Raw genomic sequence first — 27294 nt, 5'->3', positions numbered from 1 at the left:
TCACAAAAGAAAAAAAAGTCCCTCTGAAGATCACATTCATAATCACGTTCAACTCAGTATATACAATGATAAATACATTTGAAATTAAGCGTGCTTACCAGAAGAACACTGCAAAAAGAATGTCCTCTGTAATAAATCATAGAAAGATCCGGTTTGTTTATCAAACTTTTTTTATTATTATTATTATTTAGCTGAAATCACTAGCTTTCTCACAAACATTTTGGGGTCAGAATAGAAGCTCAGAAAATATGCAAGTGTCCTGTCAGAAGGTTTTGAAAATTGACTTGTAGCCCATGCAGTGGTGTTACAAGAGCAACTCCAGCTGGGTCCTTAACTTGGTGTAGTGAAGCTGGATCATGGAAAAGTTTAATCATGTACAAGAAAATACATAGTGTTATTGATACTTGCTTAGCTGGTGACTGATGTGAAAGAATTTGAGCACAGTTACTGCAGCTTTTACTTGGAGGTTATTAAAGAAATATTTTTAAAGTGTAATCAGTGGTGCAGCTTTGTACTTGAGATAGCAACCTGAGATTGTATCTCATAGTAAAAGGTGTCCTACAACAGCTCGAAACCAATAACTGTTCACTGTTCACATGCCTAGCAACCACCATGAAATGCAGTCAGTTTGTAAGCATGATGCACTACCTTGTAAATCTTGTTTGCACAGATTATCAGAACAGGACTTTAATGAAATACTTGGAACTGATGTCTCTGGATGGAAATAGGGAAGCTAGTGAGTTGACAGATGGGGAAATCTATAAATATAATCAACAAAATTATGAAATGTTGAAAGACAGGGAGGAAAGGTCTACCATCACAACAAAATTAATTCTCAGGGGAGTCATGTTAATACAAGCAATACCATCTGTACTATCAGTTATGCAGAAGTGTCTGTGACCCATACTTTTGCTATGTTCTGTACCAACCAACAGAGATGAATAAAATATATACAGTTCTTCTATTCTGCTGAATTCATTCTTGAAGTTGAAGTTGCCCTTCTCTGCTTTGACAAGGCAGTAGGTGAAGATGATGAATGGCATAGTTGCTGGCACCCTTTTAAACATCTTAGCAAAAGCACAGTGCAAACAGAAAGCAAACTGTACTGCATTTTATCAGATATGTTAATACAAGAGGAACTAAAGCCGTGTTACATGGAGGTAATGGAAGGAGGATGTGTGGCAGTAATGAAGAAATTTTGCCAGTAGCCATTGCTATGTACACCATGAATGGTGATCTTATGTAAGTGAATTAAAAAAAGACAAAAAAAGCTGTTTTGCCATTCCTTACCAAGAGCTAGTATCTAATGCAGTTTAACAAGGGGTCTGATATGTTCTGTGACTGTGCAATCAGAGCAGAAAATAGTTCTCTGGGAAATACTTAACATCAAGAACAAAATAAGTAAAAAGTTCTATTTTTAAAATAGAACAGAAGATGTGGTAAGAACATTCTACAAAGGAAAAGGAGGAAAATATATTTTAAAAAAAACAAAAACCCAAACCCACCACCACTCTACCAGTCATTTCCCCAAAGAACAAAAAAACTAGAGAAATAAGGCAGTGAAGTATCAAGCTAGCTCCTTTATCATGGGAATCTGGAACTTGCTGCTTCTTCATTGAAGCAGGGACAAGTAACTTTCATGGAAAGTCAGTGTCTTTCTAGTAATATAGAATTACTTAGCTTGAAGGAAAAGGGTCAGCCTGACCCAGGTCATTGCTTAAAATATGCTAAGGCAGAGCTTCCTTCCACTAGAAGAACCATTGCAACAACACAATTGAATCCACCATGCAAATGGATATAAATGGAGATGGTTGGCACTGCTTTGGCTTTTAAGAAGTAATACATAATCCTGTAATTGAAAACTTTGTCCCAGAGCAAATGCCCAAAGACAGAAAAGGTCTGTGTGTTTTTCAAACATTTTAACCGTCCTGTCTCACAATTTACTTATTGTAGCTCATTGTGTGGCAAGGGTATCTCCCATCTACATTATGCATGAGGAACCCATCCCACCTTTCTCAGAAGGGGCATTGGCTGCATTCCTGGCTCCTTGATCAAAGAAAAATTGGCTGACTGTCTCTTCTCTGACTAGGCCAACAGGTCAGTCAGGAAAGCAGATAAATCTGCTGGCATTTGCATCTCTCAACAGTGTTGAAAGGAGGAGTGTTGAATAAGTGAATTCCTGCAAAATGAGAGTTAGCAGTTACTTTGGTACAGATAGAATGAAAGATCTTTTAAAATACATAGACAGAGTTGAAATACCTTGAAGTAGATGGCAAAGACTAGACCTTTATGTAACTGTCCCAGAGAAATGTTTTAAGCACATCTTTGCAAAGCTGTCTTTGTTGCACATCATGCTTTAAACCAAGCTTCGGTCTCACGCTCTGAGGAACACTGATAGTGTGACAAACCTAACAGATCAAATGGTTGGGTCCGCTTTTTAGAGAAATATTAAGATGTGTCCCTTTTATTATCCAATTTTTGTGTTCTTTTAAAGTAAGGACAAGTCTTTTTTGGGTATTTGAGCATGAAAGGTTGTTAGCCTGGGGTCTTAGGCAATAAATTGATGTTTCAGTGAAGGCAGTCAACCACCTGCACAAATTTAACCTTTTTAATTCTATTTATTGTCTGCAAATATAGCACCAGATTAGATGTTTCCTGGAGAGCCGAGTTTGGTGTGAGGTATTCATCACTTTGTTATAGCTTCTTTGAGATCACCGTGAAGTAGTCCCTTGTACTAAACGAATAGCTCTCTTATCATGACCTTTTAATCGCTTCATCATGAAGAGGTCTTTTATTAACTACAAGAGTCTACTTCATGTTAGCCCCGTCAAAGGAACTTTAATATCATAAAATGGCCACAACAGAGACTAATACAGAAACATGGTACAATAAGAGAAAATTAGTGAAGGTAGGCCTAGTTGACTACAAGCAGCATCATGGCTTGCTAATGGGAAGTGCTGGAGTGGATAACTAGCTGTGAGCTCAATTGTTGGAAACTGCATATGGAGGAGATATTTTGCTCAGTTTTGAAACAAGGCAGTGGAACAGAAGGGGAACAATGTAAGCCAGCTAGCAGGACCAGCAGCACCAAAGAAATCATAGAGGTAAGGGAGATGAATAGGGCATGACCAAAAAGGAAGTTTAAAACTAAAGATGAAATTCAGCCGGAGTGATGCTTGTGGAACTTACTCCTATGGACAAGATTTTCTTTTCATGCTGTCTTAACATAGGTATAGTTTATTGAAGATACTGGAGTTCGCACTCCAGTGCCGAACTGATTTAAGAAGGGGAGAAATCTAAATTGCAGTGTTTAAATCATTTGAAGAGTTTAAACGGGGTTTCTAGGGAATGGTTTGGAGGGATGGAGTCCTGGCCATGTTGGTTGGCTGAGTCATAAATGTCTTATTGCGGTACAAAAGCATGTAACCACATGGATTTCAAAAGTAGTTGGGAAACCTGTTCATAGCTCAACCTACAGGCAGATAAATACTCAAAGTCAAGATAGACAAACAGGCATTTTCTCACAAAAACTCTATAAAAGACTAAATAAGGAATTGAATACTATTGGAAAAAAAACCAAAACAGTAGCATACAAAATATTCCTTGGACAGTCTAGCACCCAGAGATACCATTAAAGGTGTCTTGGTTATCACTGTGGGAGACTCCCAGAGAAGATGACTTATTACATGAGAAACACCCACTGCATTCCTGGTCTTCCATGTGGCATATCCACGCTAAGCAATTAGTGATGATGGTAAGCAAGGTAGTGTAAGGCAGGAAGTTCCTGGATTCAAGTAGTGAACTGTCAGACTCCTGAGAAAACCGTTTGCCTTTTTCACTCACGTCTTCTATCCTCCAAAAGAAGGCGGCTCTAAATGCCAGTCTGCTCTGCATAAATCTCCTTCATCAGCCCCAAAAGCCTGTGTTTTCCAGCCACCATGCTCACACTGCAGATCTGCTTACTGCTTTCCCTCCCTGCTGCCTGTTCTCTTTTGATCTGATTCCTTTCATTTTCAGCCCTTTAAAGGACTGAGTTCTCTTTCGTTTTGAACTTATCCTGTCTTTTTATTATTTCTCTTTTTTCCTATTCTGATATTTTTAGCCCTATCTTTTTGTCTTCCTTCTTCCATCTTGCATTCTTGCTGGTTTACCCATCTGCTTCCCCCAGCCCATTTTTCTTTTCCATTTTCCCTTTGCATTTCTTCACACCCACAGGCCACTTATCTCATTGCTTGTCCTTTCTCCAGCTCCACAGGGTCTTTTCATCTCCTCATGTCATTTGTGAGCAAACAGCAGAGGAGCATCCCGTATCTGCTTTCGTACTGCTGCCTGAGTGAGTCAGATTGTCTAGAGAAGAAAAAGAGATATTGAAACTGTGGTCTTTACTTCAAAATTGTCCCATTGTATGCCTTGATTTTCTTTTGCATCCTCATAATTTCAGGGCATCTTGAGTTCAGTTTTGTGCTCTGAACCTGAACATTTCATTTTATATGGAGTGTGATTTTAGAAAATATTTTCTCAACAACTTTTTTTACCCATTTCTTTGCACATAATGTTTCACTTCAGTCAGCTTATGCGCATTTTTGTAAGTATCACCACATGTAGAAGTGTGTCTCTCCAAAACAAGGTGGTATTTTTTCTGCACTTGCCAATTTTCTCTTTAGCAATCTGTTTGAATAAATACAATATGTGAGAAACATATTACCTTGGAAAAACTGAGAAGAAAACCAAGTCTTGGCTCGTTTCTTTCTTCCACAGTATCCCAAAGAGCAAACTGAATTAAACCATCACAAAACACTCTAAGGAGACTTGATGTAGCTCTGCCTTCAAGAATTAGTGATTTAAAACATATTTGGGTTTCAATTAACAGTTTTCAATATGCGTGGAGATACTCAGTCCAAGTTTCCCCATAAAGGATGCCTCTCGTATGGGATTCAAGTTATACTGGAAGGACCCTGTAAAGAGATCAGACTGTTTAAAGTATCAGGCAGTATTAAAGCACTTAAGTACACATTTTTCTAAGACAGATCTAGTGTCCTCAGCTGCAGTGACCAGAAGCAAGCACCCTCACCAGCCTCATATTTCTTAGCAGCTAAAGTTCTGGTTGTGTTGTCAGAATTGTTATCTTCCGTTTCTCCTTGCGCTCGTCCAGATCAAAATATGCATGCACATTGTGAAGCTGCCTGCAAATCATTTCAGGAAAAGATAGATTTCTATAAATCCTGAAATATTTGTAAAGTCAAAATTTTAATCATACTGAATACAAGTGTGAACATAAACTTGAGAATGATGTGCATATACATGTCTATCAATGTAAAAAATGCACACATTATGCTTGAGGCTTGAGACTTGCCAGCTTCGCTGTCATGTAACAATGATTTCAGTGAAGTCATACCTGGTTTTTAATGCTGAAGGTGAATAAGCCAGAAAAAATTCATATAAATTTTTGTCGTAAGTCATCTCATACAAGACTCAAGAAACATATCTTACGTGATAGTGTAACTAATAGAATTTCAAGTGACAGTGATATATGAGGCTTTCAGAAGTAGCAATGCAGAACATTCTTTTTTGAATAATTCACTCGTCTGAAGTTATTATATATTCAAAAATGATGGAGTTGCGTATCCAAATATAGGGTGGTCTATCTCAGCTCTTCCTGTAGGAGAAGAAAAAGAAGTTTCTGCAGTTATTCTGAACTGTGGTTTGTATTACATTACTGTTGGTTAGATGAACTGAGTGTAATTGATTGTGAATTAATTAACATTCTGCAGTGGATTTCTTTTTCTTGAGATAATTAATCTTATTGAAAAATTATATGTGGAACGGTTGATGCTTTAGCAGATTTTCTAGAGGCGCTTTTTTGTTTAGGCTTCCTTGACAGCCTTTTTTCTTACAGATAAATTACGTGTCTAGAAATGTCTTGCCTTTATATTTATTTTGGTTTGGCAGCATATAGTTGTTATGGCTGGCAATATTTCATACCCTAAAGTATTAATGCTAACCATAAATTATTACCAATGATATGCAGTGGTTCTTATCAATCATGACGAGTAATTGATGTTGATTGAAACAAACAAATATGATGCTTTGCAAAGTTATAACCTTGTCATTTAACTTCAGTGCTCAAATGCATCAAGCTATTTTAGATTAAGTCTTTGCAATTAGACACAGAGCTTTCAGAAATACGATATTCCACCTATAAAGGCCAAAAATTATGCAAAACTACACAGAGATTTAGACATCCACATTGGCAAAATTTACCTTGAGTTTTTTGCTTCCAGAATCGGGTAGAAACAATAGGATTCAAAGATGCATCGAAATTCATCATCTCATTATTATAGACTCTTTGGTTGGTTGTTTCTCAGGATTTACTCTGAAACCCGTTGAAGAACACATTGGGAATCTGTGTATCGTACTATTTAAAATGAGAAGTCCCATAAACTTTGTTTCAGATGTAGATGGTCGGGCACGATGATCATAGCAGTCCTTTCTAGCTGTATGAACTATGAATTAATGTATCATTAACTGCAGTTTAAAATTAAGGTAAGCTGAAAAGATTACTGGATTGTGGTACAAATCCACAATTCATGAAGGAGTTAAATTCTGTGCCTCTCTCTATCCCAGATGTAATCCATATGAAATGAGTCATTAACTCACGTGATTAAATTCTTGCTGAATCCAGGAAAATGACAGCCAAACACTACACCTCCCAAGAACAAAAGGTACCACTTTACTGAAGCACACTGTACTTCATTTTTGGCCTCTACCCTTAAGTGAGTTGAGCTTTGGTATAAATACACAGTCTGAGGTTTCACTGTATTTGTTGCCATGGCATGAAATCAACAGAATTCTAAACTTTAACCAATATTATTTCCATAAACACACAGAGTCAGTCCCTTATTGATATAGTGTGTATTTTATTCAAACTCTTCATTTGTAGTATAAGTGTTACATAGTGTTTTCATGTGTCTGTGGCTTGGAATTTAATGCTGCAGACATCTCTCTTCACTTTTTACACTCTCAAGCAGCCAATTACATGAAAACCAAACATGACCATACCATATTTAGTTGATTAATCCCCTTTAGAAGCAGTTCCTATGCTGGAGAGCACATGGAGTCAGACTGGACAGGCAAATGGGGAACATTTGAAGTGAACGATAATGAAGTTTTAAAGAAATGTGGATTTCACCTAATAATGTTATTGATAGCATTAACATTATTAATTTATTTAGCACATAAATTGCAAAATGGATGGAGGATCCAGCAGCTGTACCTTGCCTTTGGCAGTAGTCATGCTGCTACTAATTTCATCTTACTAACTCCATCACGGGTTTTACTAACAGGGGTGTCACACGTCTCATAATACAAAGGGAAGAAAAGAATATATCATTTTTATTGTTTTGTGAAAGTTCTGGCTCAGCACATTAGATACTGATTCCATTCACTTTGCACTGCAGTCCTAGCAAAGTCACATGTCTTAAAGCTCATAAAAAGGAAATGAAGAACAGAAGTTTGTTATGTGAATGTTGATCCATTTTTTTGGAGAGCAAGAAGTTGCTGCTTGGAATCCTGATGGCATAAAGCAGATTAACACCCTCCCACTGTAACTCATTTGCTTTCAGCAGACTACCACAAAGGATGAAATCTGGTCACAAATAATTTGGTGTTCTCCAAATGTGTAGCAGAATAAAGAGTTTGTATTATGACATTAATGACCTGCTCAAAGTCTTTTCTCGTTTTCATTGCTGGAAATCTGAATTATACCAGTGTACACTGAGCAAAACTGAGTAAAATGTCACTAGCTAGAGGAGAAATAACTTAGATATAACTTGCATAATTTATATAGCTAAAATGTATAGACTTTGTATAATTTTGTATAATTTGTATAGGCTGTGATTTTGTATAGAGAGTGAATTTGAATATATAGTAACTTGGCTTACTGAAAATACATAACACTATTATTTGTTTTGGCTGGCTCATTTCATGCTAGCTGAAAATTACGTAACAGAAGTCGGATCTCTACCATACAATGGAATGTTATGGAGCCATCCAACCTCCTTTTAGTCTTAATTTGTATGTTGTCGCACTGTGTGTAGATACTAATTGCGGTCTGAAAATGCTGTGGCTGGATCAGTGCAGCATCATGCTTGAGAAGCCGTGCCAAAGCCCTCTATCACGAGCTGGTGCACAACTAGCTCAGCATTGCGCTTTGTTGCACTCCCAGTTAACTGGGGTTAAATCATGTGGAGTTAGATGGGTTGTGTGCATCTGTGGGATAGACTTACCCAAAGTCATCAACACAGTCTCATATTGTCTGCTATGTCACGTGCTTTTGATGTGACTGTGTCGCGAGCATTGTGCATTAATTTCAGTAATCCCTTCCAAAGGTCTCGGTAACCATCCTGTGTGTCTGTATTTCATTATGTTCCCCTCATGTTCTCTCCCCTCTGTGTCTGGTACTTCCTTATTATTTGTAGTTCATAGCATGTTCTGCAGGTTCCATTTTTCTTCTACGACACTTTTATCCCAAAGGCAAAAAAGGAAGCATATATGTTTGCATTTCTTTTTCTAAATTGAATTTTTGAGTCTTTAGTGAAGGTTTATTGAAGGTTTGATCCTGGAGCTGTGAATGAGATTCCATGTGTCATTGTGTGGGAGTACTTCCTTGCATGAATGATGGATGAATGATTGGTTACCTTTTATCTTGGCCCTGTAATCGCTTTACCATGGCAAAGTCTTTTGGTTGGGTTTTGAGCATAAGTAGGTTTTTCAGTAATTCTTCAAATGCTTAATTCAATTGTAGAAAAGAGGATGAAGGCAAAATCCTACTCATGTTGCTGTTCTTCAGACTGTGTCTGGCACCCGCCGAGGCAGTTTGAAAACATGCCGAACCATTTCACTAATGTATTATGAAAGATTTTAAAAAGTGAGAAGGGCCATGGATGAATGAAGAAGTGAGTGTCCTTGGCAAGATGTATTCCTGTTTATTTCTCTGCTTCAGCATGTCCTTTTCCTTGATTTCTCAGTTCAGGTGCATTTGGTGATATATGCTATAACACAGGTTATTAATTAGAAAGGATCATCTTTATTTTTACGTAGTCCTTTTTTTCAGCTGGGCTCAAGACTGTTTGTTTCTCAGTAACATTGTCGTTACAGATATGAGGGCCTGAAGAGATAAATGAGACAGGATTTGTGGAAAGAAGCAATATCTTTTATTAGACCACCTGATGTAGCTGGAAAAAATAGAAGAGCTTTCAGGCACACAAAACCTTTTCCAGGTCGGGTTGTCTTAGCTTTGAACTGCCTAATAACTGACTTGTGCCTGTGAAGCAACAAAAGCAGCTTCTTGATCTTTCCCTTTTTATGAATAATACTATTTGGGAGGCATACATATATTGCAGCAGTTAAAACTTTCCACAGCTAAGGTTGCTTATTCTGTTTTTAATTCTGATTAAATTAATTCATAGAATTATAGTATAATCATTTTTCATTCAGACTAGTAGTCTCGTGATCAGAAGTGTAAATTAACCTATAAAAGATCTGATACCTCACTGACGAATCATAAAGATCTGTACGGTTTTGAACCTTATCTGAGAAACTGCCTCTCTTTCCACGTCAATGTATGTGTTTTGAGATAAGTGGGATGGGCATGATGGCATATTCTGCAACTTCAGTTATTCAGTGATACTCTGCTGTGGTTTTTTTAATTAATGGGAAGGGCATGGCTTTTAAATAGTCTCTTTGTTATTTGTTAGGTACGATACAAATAAATAGATACCTACCGTAGGAATATTGTGTGTGAGAGATACACCTCATTTGGCTGCTTAACATATATGTCAGTCTTTATCATTCTTGCTCAGACTGAGGGCTGTTATGCCCTGTGAGACGTCTTATTTGAACCTGAAAGGAGAATTTACAGAGTCTAGCAGCACTGAGAACCACAGAGATAAGTTCAGAGTGTGGGTGACTGCATGGGTAAAAATGAAAATACAGACAGTCAGTTCACTACCTTGCAAAAAGCCGTGCTAGCAAGGAGGCATCATTATTGCTCTAAATAACTAACATGTGAAAGAATGTTGTTTATAATATAGGAAATGGATAAAGGATGTGTCAAGGTGTTTGGCATGCCCGAGCATTTTGTGATTATAGTGCTGCGAGGTTCTAATGTCATCAGCTCTCCTCCATTTCCCTGGAGCTGAGGGTCCTCATCATCCTGTAGAAATACTGCTGGTGAGGTTTTCTTGGCAGCTTTTTAGCACAAACACTATTCTGCTGAGGGATGTTTTCCAAATTACCCAAGGACAGTGAACTGAATATTTTCTGGTGTATATTACAGAATTAGTGGAATGTATTTGGCTAAGTGTATAGGGCACATTGTTTTCCTGCATCTTGCTGTGCATTGAGTTCCATGACAGTATTTCATTTTTAGAAACCTTAGAAAGACAGACATTCCTTGAAAGGTAGAAAATAAAGGACATCTAAAACCCCAAACAATATGTCATCTAAAAGTTCAGATCGTGATTGATAAGTGTGGGGTTTTTATTGTTGGCTGTTAGCTGAATAATAGATCGTTATTTCAGTAAGTTTTGACTGGAGCAATTTGTCTTGAAATACTTTTTTCACCTTTTTCTTTTAGGTCCTTTGTAATATAGTTCTGTAATTTTATTTTTTTTCCATATACAAATGCAGCTAACTTTTTCAATGTTGAGCAGCATCACATGAAAGCCTGTCTTCAGTTTATGAATTGATGAAAGACTGAATTCAGAAGAAGTATATGATGTGCAACAGTTGTTACCTACCGCATTCTGTGGGAAAAGAAAAATTAAATAAATTATACTGAGGGGAAGGTATGCTGTCTGTCTGATCTAAAAAAGCCATTTTCACGGTTCTTAACATTGTGGGGAACATTTTCCAGCTTATCATAATAGAAACAGGCAAGTTACTTAATTGTCAGAAAGGCCTGAACCCTAGCAAGCATACATGCCATTTGTGGAGGTAAGGCTCCTCACAGTGTCCCACCTTAACATGTATAGCTATGTTAATAAATTCTGCCAGGCCTTTTTCCTCTCTTCATTTTCCTCCACTGATATGACAGTGCAGAAATTACTGTACTGCATTTAATATTTTAAAAGGCTTTGCTCTCCTACATTGCTTCACTTCTTAGAGACGTTCCCTGTGTCCATATTCATTAATTGATTCTTCTCTCTGTACCTGGAAGATGAGTCTTTTTTCAATACAATCTTTCTCTCTTTTCCTCAGTTTCACACTACTTAAATATGTCATTTCTTTTTTTTTGCCAGCTGGAGTAATTTACTGTCCATGTTTAAATATTAGCCTTAGTTCAGTCTTTCGATACCACCCCAGTTAGAAGGCATGGAGTAAAAGAAATGTTTGAATACATTTCGCAATAGGAATGATAGCACTTCGGATTTAAATGGTGAAGACAGTGACCAGCCTTCACTGTAAATACACCATGAGAGGGGTCAGTGCAGCCCAAGCTTTACGTGTGTGAGCTCTCAGTCTGTTTATTTGCAAACTCCATCATAAATTACCAGATTTTTTTCTGATTAGCGAACATCCCACAAAACAAGAGTTGCAGGGTAGAATCCCCCAGGCCTCTTCCAAGGGGAATGCAGCTGGTGGCCGTGCGGAAGGTTTGATCTTGGTATTTTGAGGGTTGCTGATACTCCCTGTGGTTAGTGTCAGGCTTGGTACCTTCAGCTGGGCTCCTCTTGTGTGATGCCAGACATGGTACGTCAGGGATCAAGAGATGTGTGGTCCCAGCCACTGACGTCTGCTCTATGCAAAGGAAGCCAGACAGGTAAGCTTTTATACAAAAGGTTCCTTTTATATGAGAACTTCCTAGACACTTACCGTATAAGCCAGACTTGGAAAAGAAAGATTTTCGACATCCTCTTTTTTTTGTTTAATTTCGATAATGATTGTGTTTCAGTGTGTGGCTATTGCAAGCAGGATGAATTAGGACACTTCCTATTTGTAATTTATACATGACCTTCCTATTAAGAAATGAAACTAACGCGACTAATTTGACAAAAGTGTTGGCATCATGTCTCAAAGTGACTTCATTGTAATGTTGGTCTCCTCTGGTTGTGGACCTCTTTCAAAGGTCTTAATACTTTTAACACAAAGACATTAATACTTCCACGTAAACTTTTAGATAGAAGTTTTACCACAAGGCAAGAGGAGAGGTTCCACATGAAATATGAAGTGTTCTTGTTGTTATAACATATATTCTGTTAAAGCTGTCAAAATGACTTACTAGTTTAGCATTTCTTGTTGAAATATATTCTGTCTAATAATTTACTTTTTAAATATTTCTATTCTAAATACTTAGCAGCCCTCCACACATTATGTGTGAAATACTTCTCCCCTTTCCTGGAAGGGTGTGACACATTCTTCGTCGCTGTAACTGGCTGTACGAGACTGTCCACTTTAACAGCTGCCGGCAAGTGCCCCTCTGGGTAACCTCTGGCAATGTACGCCCTACGCAGAAACCACCATGATTTAACCATTTATGTCCCTTTGATCTGCTGTCTCTTACCTCTAGCAATATAAGATTTATAAAAGAAAGCAGGAGCTTTGAAGCCAATGGTTTGTCTCATTCTTTTGCCAGCAGTACTTGAATAACTATCTTGATAGGCCCTCAATCATGTTATTACCAAGTTAATTTTTCCCCCAAACCTCACTGAACTTTAAACATTACAGTATGTAAGCAAGTAGTCTCCTTCTGCTATGTGTATAATTAGATATATACGTGTATATATAGTATAGAGACATGGTAGTAGATATGTTTATGATAGCTATTTAGAGAAAATCAATCAAATTACTTAGAATATTCTTCTTGGTGTCTTTGTACCTCCTACAGCAATCATAATATTATTATAATTTGTCTCTATTTCTGTCACACTTGGCACTTCTGAGAAGAGGCTGGTACCTTGCATGACCAAACACTTTTGCATAAGCTGTAATATAAAAAAACCTAACAGATTGGGGCATATTTATTAATATATGTGTGATTCTTCTCATTGAAGCAACACTTTTGAGGTTAATGATCATAGACTTGAAAAACTGAAGTGATTCTTGTCTAAAAGGGAAATTTTATGGAAGGGAAATTCAACTTGCATAAAGTACAGTTACTAATCTTACAGACCTTTGTGGGCTTCTTGCTGCATCAGCCAGCAAGGATTTAGGACATGCTAAATTCTTGGGGTGAGTTGCCAGGGAGCTAATAATGGAAACAGAGTCAGTGGAAGGATGTTTCAGAAGGTTCTGTTACTGAATGACCTCCAGACAAAATAACAACCTCCGAAACCCCTCTCATGGGTGGTAGCGGCAAATTCCGATGGCTCTGTTCTTGTGTGATCCTCCTTTGTCTCTTCTCTTTGGAGGAGGTACTGAAAGATTCTTGGTGTGGGAATAAACTAAAGAGTTCCCAACACATATATCTATATCAAAGTTTCGGCTTGACAGCTGTATCTGTTTCCATCTAACTGGAACTAGCATGACACTGTCTGGGAATAAGTCCTTCATGTGCCAAGCAGAGATACTGTCACTCTGTAGACATGAAGCTACAGTAAGTCTAGTGGATGTCATGTTGCTTTCTGACAGTGGTTTACATTAAAAAGAAGAGTTTCTCTTACTACAGTAATAATTAGTCACAAATGTATTTTATATTCCAAGACCATGAAGTAATTTCAATTCATAATAAAACTAGTTAATACTATGGAATTATTCTATTTTCATAATGTAAGACATAGTGGTAGAGAAATGGGCTAGGTTAAAACCAATCACCCAAGCCTGGAAGACAGCAAAATGTCTGTTATTCACTGTGTGTACACAGACTAATGTTTGACTTTAGAGAAAACCTGTAACAGTTTGCTTGGATTTTAGCCCTTTGGTGTGGTGGTACATCTCATTATACACTGCACCATGCTGTTGCCCACCATGGATCTTCTGGTTCCACATACATCAGGCCTTGATACTTTGCACTTAAATGACAATTCTGTCAATTCTAGTCGACTTCAACAAAATTTTCAACAAATAAAGACAGCAGCATAAGACTCTACGTTAGATTTGCTTTTCTCTCCCATCCAGAGCATCTTGGGGTTTCTGAGACCAGAAGTCACTGGTAACTTCCCGATGAATTAGGAAGATTTAATGACAAATGGCACTTTGTTTTACCCAAAATACTGCATAGGAAAAATCTCAGATAAAACAAACTTTCCCTGAATTTCAGAGAAAGTCAGTCAAAATCAGACTGAAACACATTTAAGGAAAGCCACACCAAAGCAAGCCCCGGTAAGCACTCAGTTTTTCTCTTCTGTTCTGTGAGCCATAGCCCAGAAGTCGCTCAGGCTGTACATAGTAGATGGTCAGAAAAATATCATATGAACCTGTATCTGTCGGCGTTTCAAGTAAAATAACTGTGATGCCTGTACAATCGTTTTGACTATGCCTTGATGAAGAAACACAGGAAAAAGTGATATATTTTCCTAATGTATGTTCTTGGCTTTTTTTGTTTGGTTTTGTTTTGGTTTTTTAAATCCTTTTGTTAAACAGGAACATAGATTTTTCTGATTGGGACCATTTCTGTGCAGTTGTTGTGCAGGTTAAATGTCTGGTTGAATAAATATATGAGCATGTGTGTCCTTCATACAGCATTCAATCTCTGGTTCAAGTCTGTTGGTTATAATTAATTCAATAAAATCTTTCTTTCAGTAATAGAGACATTGGTGTTTACAGGGATTGAAAGACTGTGACTATCATAATGGTAGTCTGTGTTTAATCCAGTATTTGTTTTTTGTAATTCTTATGCTTTCTTTTTTTTGTCACAGGTTTTTCATTATTCTTATACAGCTTCATATGTGATTTATAACATACACACAAGGTAGGTCACATTGTTTTTTCAATATGATGTCATTGTCAGTGGTTCTATACATAAGGTGATGCCAGTGTGTTCAAGTAGAAATATTTACATTTTTTCAAGGGAAGTTTGGGAGTTAAACCCTCCAGAAGTAGAGGATTCAGTTTTACAGTATGCAGCCTGGGGCGTCCAAGGACAGCAACTGGTAAGCACAGTCATTAAAAATGCTATGGTTTAATAACGTATTTACTCCAGAAAGACTGAAGTAAAAAAAAAAAAAAAAAAAAAAACCTTAAGGTAAGTTTTGTTGTATATTTCTGCATGATGCTAGCATGGTCCTGTTACAGCTTTTAGGGGATCTATTTATTTATTTAATTTTTATTAAAAACATGTGAACATTTTTTTCCAGTCTATTCCTAATAAGGAAATTGTACAATTGTTGAAAGAATCACATCCTTAATTGTACAATTATTGAAAGAATGACATCTTCATCTAAATATGCACTCAAGTAATTTTCAGAATAACCATCTTTATGGCTACTACTATGAGAGAAGGAAAGTTGAAGGTGAAGAGAAGTTTTCAAGTGCAAGATCAACAAAAACTGTGGGCAAAAGCAAAAGCTTAACATCCAAAAGTGGATGTGATGGATTCAATGAAAAGTGGTGTTTTCATTTCAGTATGAAAATGACTGCCAAGGTCAGTTGTGCTACGAATTGATAATAATAAAACCAGAAATGCTATGTTTCATATATTGTTTTCTGCCAAAAGTTTTACCATTTTTTATGAACATAAATCATCCATGATCATCATGACCAATCTCAATATGAGAAGAAAAAAATTGTTTTACCCCAGTGATTTTAAACTGACCTGTATTGGTAGTTGAAGGCAAGAGACTTAAAAAAGCATCAACTCTCTGAATAAGAAATTGAGATAATCCTTGTTACAGTGTTCTAATAAGCTCATGAATGCCTGCAGGCATGATCCCAAAGCCTCTTTGCATGTCTGACTTGTTGATGCAGAGAGGCTGGAAGTTGAATGTCTAGAGAATATACCCCATTGCTTATATCATTCATCAAGATGGTGGGAAAGTAAAAAATTTTTCTGGTTAGAATGTATTGCGTTAATCAAGTGGAGGCAGGAAGGAAAAAGTAATTGGAACATGGTTGGTATGTTTTAATAATTAGCCACATCAGTTTATTAATAATGATGAGTATGGTGACAGGATTCACGGTAAAAAATACGTAGGTTATTTACCAGGCAGTATTATGGAACGTGGCAACCTATGTAGGTTCTAACAGAAGGGTGATGCATTTCCAAAACTGAACAGAATTAAAAAATATTTTAAATTAAATTGCAGTTCATGAGATTTGTCTGTGCTGTACCTCTGATTAGTAATCTAAAGTACAACTAAAAATACATGCAGTGATTATTCAGAAATGAATTTTTTGTTTTCCTGAGATGTATCTTAAGAACAGGAGTAGACTTACCAATCATAAACTTCAGAAAAATAATATATAAATCAGAATAATGCTACCTTTATCAGTGTTGCCTAGATTGTCATTCTGGAAATAGGTATGAATACTTTCAGATATGGGCACAGGTGGACTCCTATTAAGTCTCAGAACTGCAAAAAAAATAGGGTGTCGTTTTAGGTACAACCTTAATCATCCAAATTTGAAAACGTTGGCATAATTCATACTTCAGTGAGGATAACATTACTCATCTTTGTTAATGTCCCTAGTAAATTTAATGTCATGCTTTAAAAATATCTGCTCTACTGTGGGCTTTATGGTGCCATATGGTCTGCAGAATTAGGAAATAACAACTTTGATTAAAACACAAAATCTTCTGTGCACTCTGAATGATACCAAGTGTCATCATATAGATGTACACCTGCAATGACAGGATACTGAAGGTCAATTCCATAAGAATTGCTGATAAGAAGGATGTCCTCTTGAAGCTGTTATGTGGTGAAAGGAGGTTTCTAAAGTGACAGAACACCTTGCTACATTACCCTCCCACTTCAGCAGCAAGCCAAAAATGTAGAAGGAGCATGAATGAGTGAAGACTGTTGTCAATAATGGTTGTTGCTACTGTCCAAAAGAACAGCTGCCTCTAGCAGAAACAGGACAGTAAAGATCATTCCAGCAGAATAGGTTAGGCAGAGAAAAGATGTGTGACTGAGGACACATTGCCGTAATGGTTCTCAGTTACAAAATTTGTCATTAGAACAAATGCTTTATCAGTGAGTTTTGAATAAAGATAGTACAGGAAGCAATCTGCAGTAAGACTGGGTAAAGAGGAATTCGTAAAGGGAGAGATCTAAAGCATAGTAATCTGTCAGCAGTAGCTATCAATAGCATGTATCTGGGTTCAAACAAAGATGCAGTCTCATGGTTCCAGGTTGCCAAACACATTATGATTGGTTTACCAAAGTCCCTTAAACAATGCTTATGTGTCTTTTCCGTAGAAAAAGGAAATAGTAATCATTCATAATAAGTAAAACAAGCAGTGGAATACATACGCTGACAAAATAATCATAGTGTATTAACCCGAGTAACCTCCAAGAGCCATTCATTACAACTGAAGAACAAGCGGAGACCAAATTAACCTTATAGATAAAAATTTCATCTAGAAAGACCCATGCCCACATACCCTGTGGCCATCACGTAAACAAAGTATATGTGGATCTCTAAAATGAAGAGGAATTGCACCCTTCCAGGCGCAGTGCAGAAGAGAATAGCAATACTATAGCCATGACTCGTCAGCAAAATTAACACAAGATGTGAAACACAAGGCACAGGTATGTCTGACTGAGCCAAAGATCCTAACTTTATGCTGTAACTATTTGGAAGGTCCTGGATTAAATCCAAATGATGGGGGATAACACATAGACTTGGATCAACAATTTTCAATAAATAGGCTATAGTGTAAAATAAGATGTTTCCAATCCTTAGTTCTGCAGAAGACCTAAGTAACAACATAGCCTGCACAGGAATCTTAATCTGAGTTCTTCAAATGAGGGAGAATTGTCAAGCGTTTCAAATAGATAATGTAAGAAGATGAAAAGAAAAAAAATAGAAATGTTTGAGCAGGAAAATTTGTATGAAGCCAGGAACTGCTTATTGCACGTAGGAGGGAATGTGACTGTAGTGAAATCAAGTATACAGTAATACTTTACATCCTTGTGAAAATCATGCATCAGTCTAAGTTGTCTACAGTTATGAATAATTTCTAGGGCTGTCTAATGGGACAGCAGGCCACGTGTGGCTAGTGAAGAACAACAGTTAGGTTTATATGAGATACCAGATGACTGGGCCCTAATACCATTGTTTTCAAATTACCATGGTGGTTGCAAGTTATTTCAGTTTCTTGCTATTTACCTAGAGTAGAGGATTTTGTAAAGATTAAGAGAAAAGCTCAGAGAAACATCTGCTGTTTGAGTCATGACATTTTGGTGGTGAAATTGAAAATGTTTGCCGTTGGGGAGAAGAAACTTTTATCTAATGAATTAATGTACTTTAAGGTCACATAGCTGTTATTTTTGAGAACTGCTTTCAAGGTCGCACTCTTTAAATTGCTATCTTTTAACTGTGTTAGAACTGTGCCAGATCTAAAATACCATTTCTGTGTGTCTTAGCATGTTAGGGAGCTGTCTATTTATTTGCTATGTATTTCTCGTCTTTGCTCATGTTTGATTAAAATTTTGAAAGAAATCAGTTGATTATCTCTTTACCTCACCTTTATAGAATCCATTACAGCAGCATTACGTTTTTCCAGGGAAAAAAACTAGCACAACAAGATACCTAATTGGTTTCATCAACATTTTTCTGCCTCCAGTTTACGTGATTACAGACCTCATTGCATGTGTCTGAGAAAGAGATATCCCGTACCTGGTAGGAAGGCTTTACTGAGGAGGAGAATGCTTTGGGGTGTTTTAAAGGGCCTCTGGGGTTGAAATACCTGGGGTTTTTTTATCCACTGTTCTCTCTTCTTTGGTCTTGTCTTCTCCAGTAGTTTGCAGCAAAGGTTTTCATGTTTCTGTGCTGGACCTGGCTTGTATCTGACACAGGGGAGACAGCCCTTTCTGTCTGGATCTGTCTACGGAGATGTATTGCAGTAGAAGCCTGAATATAAAAACTGACCTCTGGGCTCCAGTGTACGCAGAGTTTTCTATTAAAGATGTAGTGTTTCTCTACAGTGCTTCTTGCATTATGGATAATTCTTCTGATTAGTTACCAGATGGATTACTTCAAGTAGTGGTGTGAAATGAAGTGTGGTTAGGAGTTGTTCTGTTTGACATAGCTTTTTCTTAAAAGTTTTACATGAAGTTTCTTCTGCCTGGGTGGTCACATGTCATTTATTTTGCATGAAATACTTTATTTTCACTTTATTCTGTGAACATATATCCATGCAAGTCACTTTGTCTTTGTATTTATAATAGGTATTTTGTGTTATTTATTGCATTGAGCTCATTTTTTCTTTTGATATATTAAGTGTTTTTGAAGGGAGCTTGGGTTATATATTTGGATGGATCAGCATAAGTAATGATTGATTGACTTATGTATGAATGTCTATGCATAAATAAATGCATATATTAACAAAGCAGAAATCAAGAAAATAGTAAAGCTATCCAGAATACTAAAAAGATCATTTTCTAGAAGCGTGATGGCTTTCTCTGTCAAAATTTGATGCCATCAACAAAACACAGCATTATCAAATGGTAGGACTGAAGATGAGCTTTTACTACACTTTAATGTAATTTAGGTCATCATTGTGTAGAATTACCTATTATCCTGTATACACAAAGAGCAATTTGTTGATTGTAGCTGAATTGTGGATTCAGGACGCTCTCATCAATTTTTAGAAAATATTTGAGATATTAGGAAACAAGAAATTGCCCTCTTGTTCCAAAAAATGGAACAGGGTACTCACAGATAATAGGGCTTAGCAGCTAAATCCTTTACAAAAAGAATACTTTAAAAAAATCCAGTGAAAAAGTACCTCAAAACAAGCATACAAACAGAAACCCAGAAACAAAACAGAACAAAACCTGCTTTGATTGTTATTAATGAATGTACCACTTCAAGACCTCTCTACCCCTCTGCTTTGTGATCGGTCAGCTTTATCCTGGTTGTCTTGTTTGGAGGTTCATTTTACCTTCCCCCCATCAACACTTGTTGCCCTACAAAAATGCAAGTATCTGTCAGACTGTTGAATTGCTATATTAACATGACATTTCCTTGCAATTGCCTTCTCCTCAAAATTTTAGCTTTTTCCTATGGCTTTCAAAGACTGTCTTAGAAAATGGAAATACCGCAGCAGAAAAGTTCTTTGATGTTGTATTATTTGTCAAGTACCCAGATAAGCACTAGACTAATTTTAGTAAATGAGAAATTAGCAGGACTATGCTAGACACATACCTTGCTCAACAGATGCTTTAACAGCCAGTAGTTACTGAAAGCTTCATTTATTATTTGCTCTATCAAGGTTCAAAGTACAACAATTATAAAAATCGGTAACTTATCTTTCTGTAAAATACTTGCCATGTGTTTTCTTTTTGCGTAATTAATGCTGTGGGTACTTGGCACCCCCTCCTGACAAAAACACTTCCATTTGCAAATTAAGAAGAAAAGATCTCTCAGGGTTCATGACCCAAGTAGAAGCTTAATTAATGCTAATGAAGTAAGTCCTAAATAAATATATTTAATCTGCTGTTTTTATTTTCAAAGTCTTTTGCTCTTTTGACTTGCTGTATTTTTATATGAGTAACTTAAAATCACATATGGAAATGTCAAGGCTTTATTTCATCTTTCCTTTTAATCATGATGCTAATGAGGCAAATGGCAGTAAAAGTGAGGAAAATGTCTGCTTGAATTTATTCTGAAAACCAGAAATAAACAAGAACATTTTAATGTGACATTAACCTCAGGTATGATTTCTTTTTTAAAATCTATGAGGGATTCTTTACAGAACTTCTGTACTTCAAAGCATATTTGGAGATCCTTTGTCTTGCTGAGGATGTTTCTATGAGGAAAGGGAATGTGTATGGTTGGGCATTGCCCACCTAATTGAGTCTTTAAGGGATTTGACCATAATTCTAGCAAATGCTAAAGTCATGTCTTTCTAAAGGCAGGGAGAAATTAAGGAGGCTACTAAAGCTTTTTTATTTTCTGTTCCAAATGTTTTTATTACATTTCTAGATTCCAGCTGGGAAACTTACTGTGTCAGAGGCTGAAGATTTCAACCAAAAAGTGAAAATATTTACAGAAAAAAGGCACACAAAAAGACTGGTTTAATAGCAACTTTTGACCAGCAGCTAAAGTTAGATTGTGCATTATTTTGCAAGACTTACTAGCGTACTTGCACAAGCTTTCTGCTACTTTATTTTTGATACAAGAACTGCTTTTTGTCAGGGTCATGGTGAGCATGGGCAATGTAATATTTTTCTTCACGTAAGAATGTTACCTAGAAGTCTTAGATAAAGCTGTATTCCTCCTAAGCTGCTGCTTCACATTGGATTTCCTCTTGGATTTCTCAAACTAGCATTGTAAAATGTAAATGTTCTTTGCCTTTCCATCTAAATAATTCAATTCAAACTATTCTTCAAAGAAAAAAGGAAATTATTAGTTTCTCTGAAGGTATTCTACTGAACGAATTTCCATTTTAAATTATTAATTTCTAGGTGCCCACTCCACTTAAATATAGATGAAATTGGAGAAGATAAGCGTTAAATGCATGTTCTCTAGTTTCAAAAGTGATACTCAATATGAAAGCAGTTTTTTCCATCTCAGAAAAAGGGAATGGAGAATGCAGCCAGAAAACACAGGCAGTTTTGGAAAACAGGGAAAAATACATTTTTACATATCAAGGTTGGATATATTCAGTAAAAGTTTTGTGAGCTCTGGAGAGCAGGAACATTTATAAATGGAAGCAAGGCTAAGTTGAGCATAGAAGAAGTTGCTTTATCATTTTGCTTACTGAAATGCAATGAATGTGTCCTGGTATCAAAGGTAACTTAAAAATATTAACTATTAAGGATTAGATATTGCTAGCCCTTTGTAAGAATAGCTACTTCGCTGCATCTGAAAGATGTGAAGAAATAATGAGAAAATTATATGTTTTATAGACACATTATTCCTCCACTACTGTTTTTCATGTGGAACAATAAAAGGCCCAGCAGCTTTATAGTGAATAAATTGAGAGGGGAGATAAAAGATGTTTCCTTTCCCCTCATTCTATTATCATGAATTTCATTCTATTACCACTGCTCTAGCATGCAGCTAATATTTGAATCAGTATGTAAGCCGTGCACACAGGTAGTGCACTTTTCTGTCCAGTCTCATATCAATAACTCTTTTGTAAACAATATATTGGAAATTTGACATATCATTGTGCTAGAAAGCAAATTATTTTTTCACATAGAAATTTGTGTGTGTATATATGTATTTACACACAGTCCCACAAAGACACATGCAAAAAAGCATAGACACACATGTTTGATAAGAGCAATCATCAGGCCTTTTCTGTGCAGCAGCCTGCAGGGAGCGGTGAAAATAGCAATACACGCCTTTCATCTACAGTATCATGTTGTTCAACATGTGTATGTGTAACAAAGCATATCTGAATATTCACACTTCCGTCTGTTAGCTAATACTAACTGCAAGTCCAATGGCTCATAAAATAGGACTGCTGTGCTTTGTGTGTGAAAATTGCATAGCTTTATGTAACGCAGAAACAAGAAAATTATACTTCAGAAGTCTAAATTCTTTAGAAATAGCCACCCATAAAAGCTAAATACACAGTCAATAAGAAGAGAGGTCAAAATCTGATTGAACCTTTTGCTAAATCAGAGCTGGGAAAGATTAGGTAACAAGTTTTATTATGGGCTCTATTTTCATATAACTCCAAAATCCTGCCCAAAAACATTGCAGGTTTAGCTATGTCCATGGATCATACAATCACTTAGTCACTTCATATTTGATATTAAAAAAAAATAAAATATGATATACCACAGGATGGGGTGGAAAATTTGCCTGTATTCATCTTTTGGTAATGTAATGTAAGTGTCAGTTCTATCTGTGAGATAAGAAAAACGGATATATTCTATTCTCTATTACCTCCTTACCACCTAGGGAAGAGGAAGGGGAAAATTCGCTATGGTAAGGCACCAAAATGTCAAAACAGAAGAGTCTGAAGAACTGACATTTCTAGTGCCTTTGTAGTTCAGGTTCTAAGACAGAGGTTGTTTTAGCCAATGGTAAACACAAATTTTATTTACCTTTTGTAAAATTTTTGCAAAAGGCTTCTGAGTCTCTGTGATGGTACCAGTGCCTACAGAGTTCAGCTAGGAACAAGCTAAAGGGATAAAACCAACTTGGCAGCAAAACCCCCTGGACTCTTGCTGTGTGGCAAAGTTCCTCTGGCTCTTCTATTGATAGGTTCTGTTTGCTGTATGTTAACATGTATTTTCTCATTTGGCACATAGCATCCATCAAAGATATAGACAGGTTTCTGTCAGTGGAAGTGACAGTGACTCCCCTCTTCAGCAGGGTTGAACCTTCTTTTCCCTTATGATATGTGTCCTTGAAAGTTAGTTCAGTTGTTCCAGTGGTGAAAATAGGACATCCTGGCCCAGTTTAGATGAATGGGCTCTTTACATCAGTCAACCAGGATTTTACCCATTGCATATGGATAAAGATAGAGTACATGGTCCTAGTTATTTAAAATAAATAAATAAATTAAAAAAAGCTGTATATTCTTCATGGATGATGATGTCGTGACTCCCTGTTGAACCTCTATCGGCAAGACAGCTGTGGTGAGGAGAAAAAAAACCAAACAGATTATGACCACACAGCTTTGGGCATGTTCAACACTCTTGTAGGGTCTTTCTCTCTATTTTAGCCAAGTCCTTCTTGAAAAAGAGACATTAAATTCCATCATCACCAACCCGTAAATGTCCTTGCATATTTTTTTTCCTTACAGTGGGGTTATGACTTCCCCACCGTGTTTGTGCTGAAGGATCAGAGCAGATTAAACTCCTGCTGCACTGTGTTAAAGTGACTTAGGCTTTCATGTTGACTCAGCCTGAGCCAGACAGTGAAATGCAGAGGACTGCTTGCAGATGTGTGATTGTGGTGAGTGTATATTCACTGACAGCTTCAAGGCCGGGACAGCCCTGGAGAATAAGGATTTAAAAGTCCGGTAGACTGTTGATTTGTAAGACAAAACGTAGCATTGATTGGCAGGGAGGAAAGAAGGCTGAAGGACCCAGCAATCAGCCAACGCTCAAAACTCTCCATTTTGTGGAGACAAACTGGTATTAGAAAGGTCTGTTTTAAGCTGGTGGAAGCAGCATTAATGACGAAAACAGAAACTTGTGCAGATCAAAGTATTTATCACTTTAGTTGGGGGTCAGGTGTGGTGAAGAACTAACACGCTGATAGTATTCATGTGCTCATATAAACGTGTTATATATATGAACAGGGCTTGATCAGTAGGGACTAATAGGTGTTGGTCATATAAATAGTATTGCAGAACACTACACATTTTTACTTCACCTTTTATGGGAGGTGCCAGTGCATTTACAGAAATAGGAGAGAGAAGTTTCGTGTGGAAAGCAAGCAGACAGTTATTTTCAAGTGTTGCTTCACAGACTCTGAACTGTCTCAAACAGAAATGCTATTATGAGAGTTAGTCAGTATTTTCTCATTCCTATTTGTCTCATTCCTAATGAGATGTTTTAAGACAAACGGTCTTTCTTGCATTGAATGCCCGATCTGTGTGAAGTAGTAAATGGCCGTGAAGTCTGTACAGGTAGATGTCATCCACTAAAAGATAACTGGCAACTTGAACACTGTGCACAGTGGGGAGATGAAGGCACACGTATCATACAACAAGGTAGGCTGGGTCAGCAATAGTAACTGAAAGGACAAAGCTTTTTGTTAAACCCTGCTTGGGTTTCTTCTGTAGAAGATGCTCAGAGGCATCCCATTCTACTTCAGCATTTGAATAATGTACAAAGTTCTCAAGGATTGTCTACCACTCTAAGAATAGTAGAAAATGCAAGTACGACTTTACAGCGCAGCATTTTCAGTTTTGTCTTTTTTGACTTTGGCGCTTGCTGTTAGAATGCTACTTTCTTACATTTTGTCAAAACAGAGAAAATTCCTCCTCTGGCAACCAGTCCAGACAGTTATCTTAGATATTTTCCCATCTCTCAACATTGCCTTTTTTATTCTGGAGTAACTACGTTGAAGATTTTTCATTTTAGCTTCTGTTACAGGTTGATCAGTCTGGGCGTAATTGAATGCTTGATATCAGTGTGAGATGAGCCTTCGAAATACCAGAGATCATTTTAAAAGATTTTATGGTAAGGGCAGATTATGATTGTATTATAAGTCTGTAGGAGCAACCCAGGCATGTAAGAGTGACATTTCTGTCCACGCTCTTCCATGCTGGTTCATTAGTCAGAAGCTATCAGTAAATGCAAGGAACAAGGAGTGTGAGTTCCTGAGCATACACTGTTTATAGATAAGTCTGTTATACACATCGCTTACACAGATGAAGATCAAAGGGCTGAGCAGTCCAATCCCTCAAAGACATTTTGCACAGTGCTGCAGCCAGCGTAGTTCTTCAGGCAGCTCCACGGGGAGGAAGCAGTAGATCCAGACAATGAGCTTGGGGCAAGGCAGTCTTACTGTGATCTTCTGTGCAATCACAAAGATTTGTAAGTAGCTTTTTGCATAGGTCATAGTTCAGATTTATATGTGATTTTGTTTATGTCATATAAAGCACAATGTTTGCACTCGTGAGTAGGTTATCATGGGATGAGGCAGGGTGTGAATTTAGTGCACATCGTGATCCAATATCATGGGAAAGGAAACGTAATTAGTGTGTGTCCAAACAAAAGAGGGCAATGCTTCCTCACTTTTATTGGAAATCAAGGACATAAACATCATGGATTTGCTGATACTCTGTGAGTTCATGGCCTGGTTTATTTCATGGCATTAGTAACTTATAGCTGCATTATGAGTGGATCCTCGCTATTGTTTACAATAGATTTATAAACTATCTAAATAGCAATTAAATATAATAGCCTTGTAGATTGTTTGCAGTTGTTCAGAAACGATTGTGCTAACACATTACTGTGATGCAGTGGCATTAATCTAGACAGCAGAAAAGTGGTGCTTCAGTGTTCTGTTGTTCATGCTATGTCTGGCAGCTTGATGACTGGAAAAATAAAATTAACATATTGTAACTGACAAGAAAAAATGGTGGCATATGACATTGGGATGTATGTGCTTTGAGGTCTCTGTGTTTCAGACTAATCAACAGCTACTTCCTCTCTGCCTTAATTACAACATAATCAAAAGGTTTGAAAGCTTCCTCTGAGAAAATTCCTGTCTAGGTCAATCACATCCTTTAGAAAATTGGACCTTTAAGAGTGAATATATTTATTATTACTTACAATTATAATAATTTTGTTACTATGTTATTATTTGTTTTGTGCCTCATTAGCAATGTGTCTGATGAAACATAGATCATATAAGGGTATATTTTTGTCTACTGCCATGCTTTGCTGGTAGTACCTGCTGTGCCCAGTATCTGCATAATTTAGTGGTCTGTGGTGCACATGGAACTATGGGGTAAGAGCTGGAGCAAGACAGAGCTGAACAGCTCTAAAAATTTTATGCCAGTATAGATTGACCTGCAAAAGAAAAAAATCTGCAGAGAGGAGATCAGAGCCATTCTGCACTACTGGAGACTTGGAAAGCACGTGTATTGCAAACTGTATCAGACATTTTATCCTGCAATCCCTGTCCATGGGAGCTCACAGTCTAAACAGAGCACAGATATAAGGTAGAGGAAATGGATATAACATAAAGATGCTTTGCAATACAATTCCATAAAACTTTCCTTGAAATTGTCATCCTGTAAGATATGTGATCTGGATAGAAAATCTGTAAGATGTGAACAAAAAAAAGCGTTTTGGAAAAAGTCTGTGTAATTGTAATTGACAAAGTCACTAATGAATACTCTAACCATCCAAAATTCACACTTATAAAAGTTTTATAAGCCACTTTCCTGTATTTTATATCACCCAAAATATAGTAATTCTCTTTGGTTCTGGAGATTGCTGCAGGACCTGTAAGAAAGACATCAGCAGAATAATCAGTTGCACCAGTGAAATGCATTATAACTGTTTTGGGTAATAGTTTGCCACCTTGCATTTTACTTGCCTCTCAATGTGTGAGTGTCCCAGTTCATTACCATGGAGCTTCTTCCACAGCTTATTACCATGGGCAAGAGTGGCAGATACGGACCCTTTATCTTGCTACTTTTCCAACATGTGCAAAGTACCCCCTAGAAATTTGTTTTGTCTATGTGTTTTTGTATAGAGTGGATCT

General features: G+C 37.0%; 1 protein-coding gene across 1 annotated transcript in view; it reads left to right on the top strand.

The window, feature by feature from the left end:
• The window catches only part of DPP10 (dipeptidyl-peptidase 10 (non-functional)), a 239021-nt gene that overhangs the window by 144979 nt on the left and 66748 nt on the right, over positions 1 to 27294 (top strand). The window contains exons 5-6 of the mRNA XM_010575126.1: positions 14856 to 14908; positions 15008 to 15089. Of these exons, the coding sequence (XP_010573428.1) occupies positions 14856 to 14908; positions 15008 to 15089 (135 nt within the window). The remainder of the gene's footprint in view (positions 1 to 14855; positions 14909 to 15007; positions 15090 to 27294) is intronic.

The sequence above is a fragment of the Haliaeetus leucocephalus genome, unplaced genomic scaffold (assembly GCF_000737465.1).
Source record: "Haliaeetus leucocephalus isolate CR32 unplaced genomic scaffold, Haliaeetus_leucocephalus-4.0 Scaffold451, whole genome shotgun sequence".
In the NCBI taxonomy this organism is placed as follows: Eukaryota; Metazoa; Chordata; class Aves; order Accipitriformes; family Accipitridae; genus Haliaeetus; species Haliaeetus leucocephalus.
This window is presented reverse-complemented; position numbering and strand designations above follow the sequence as displayed.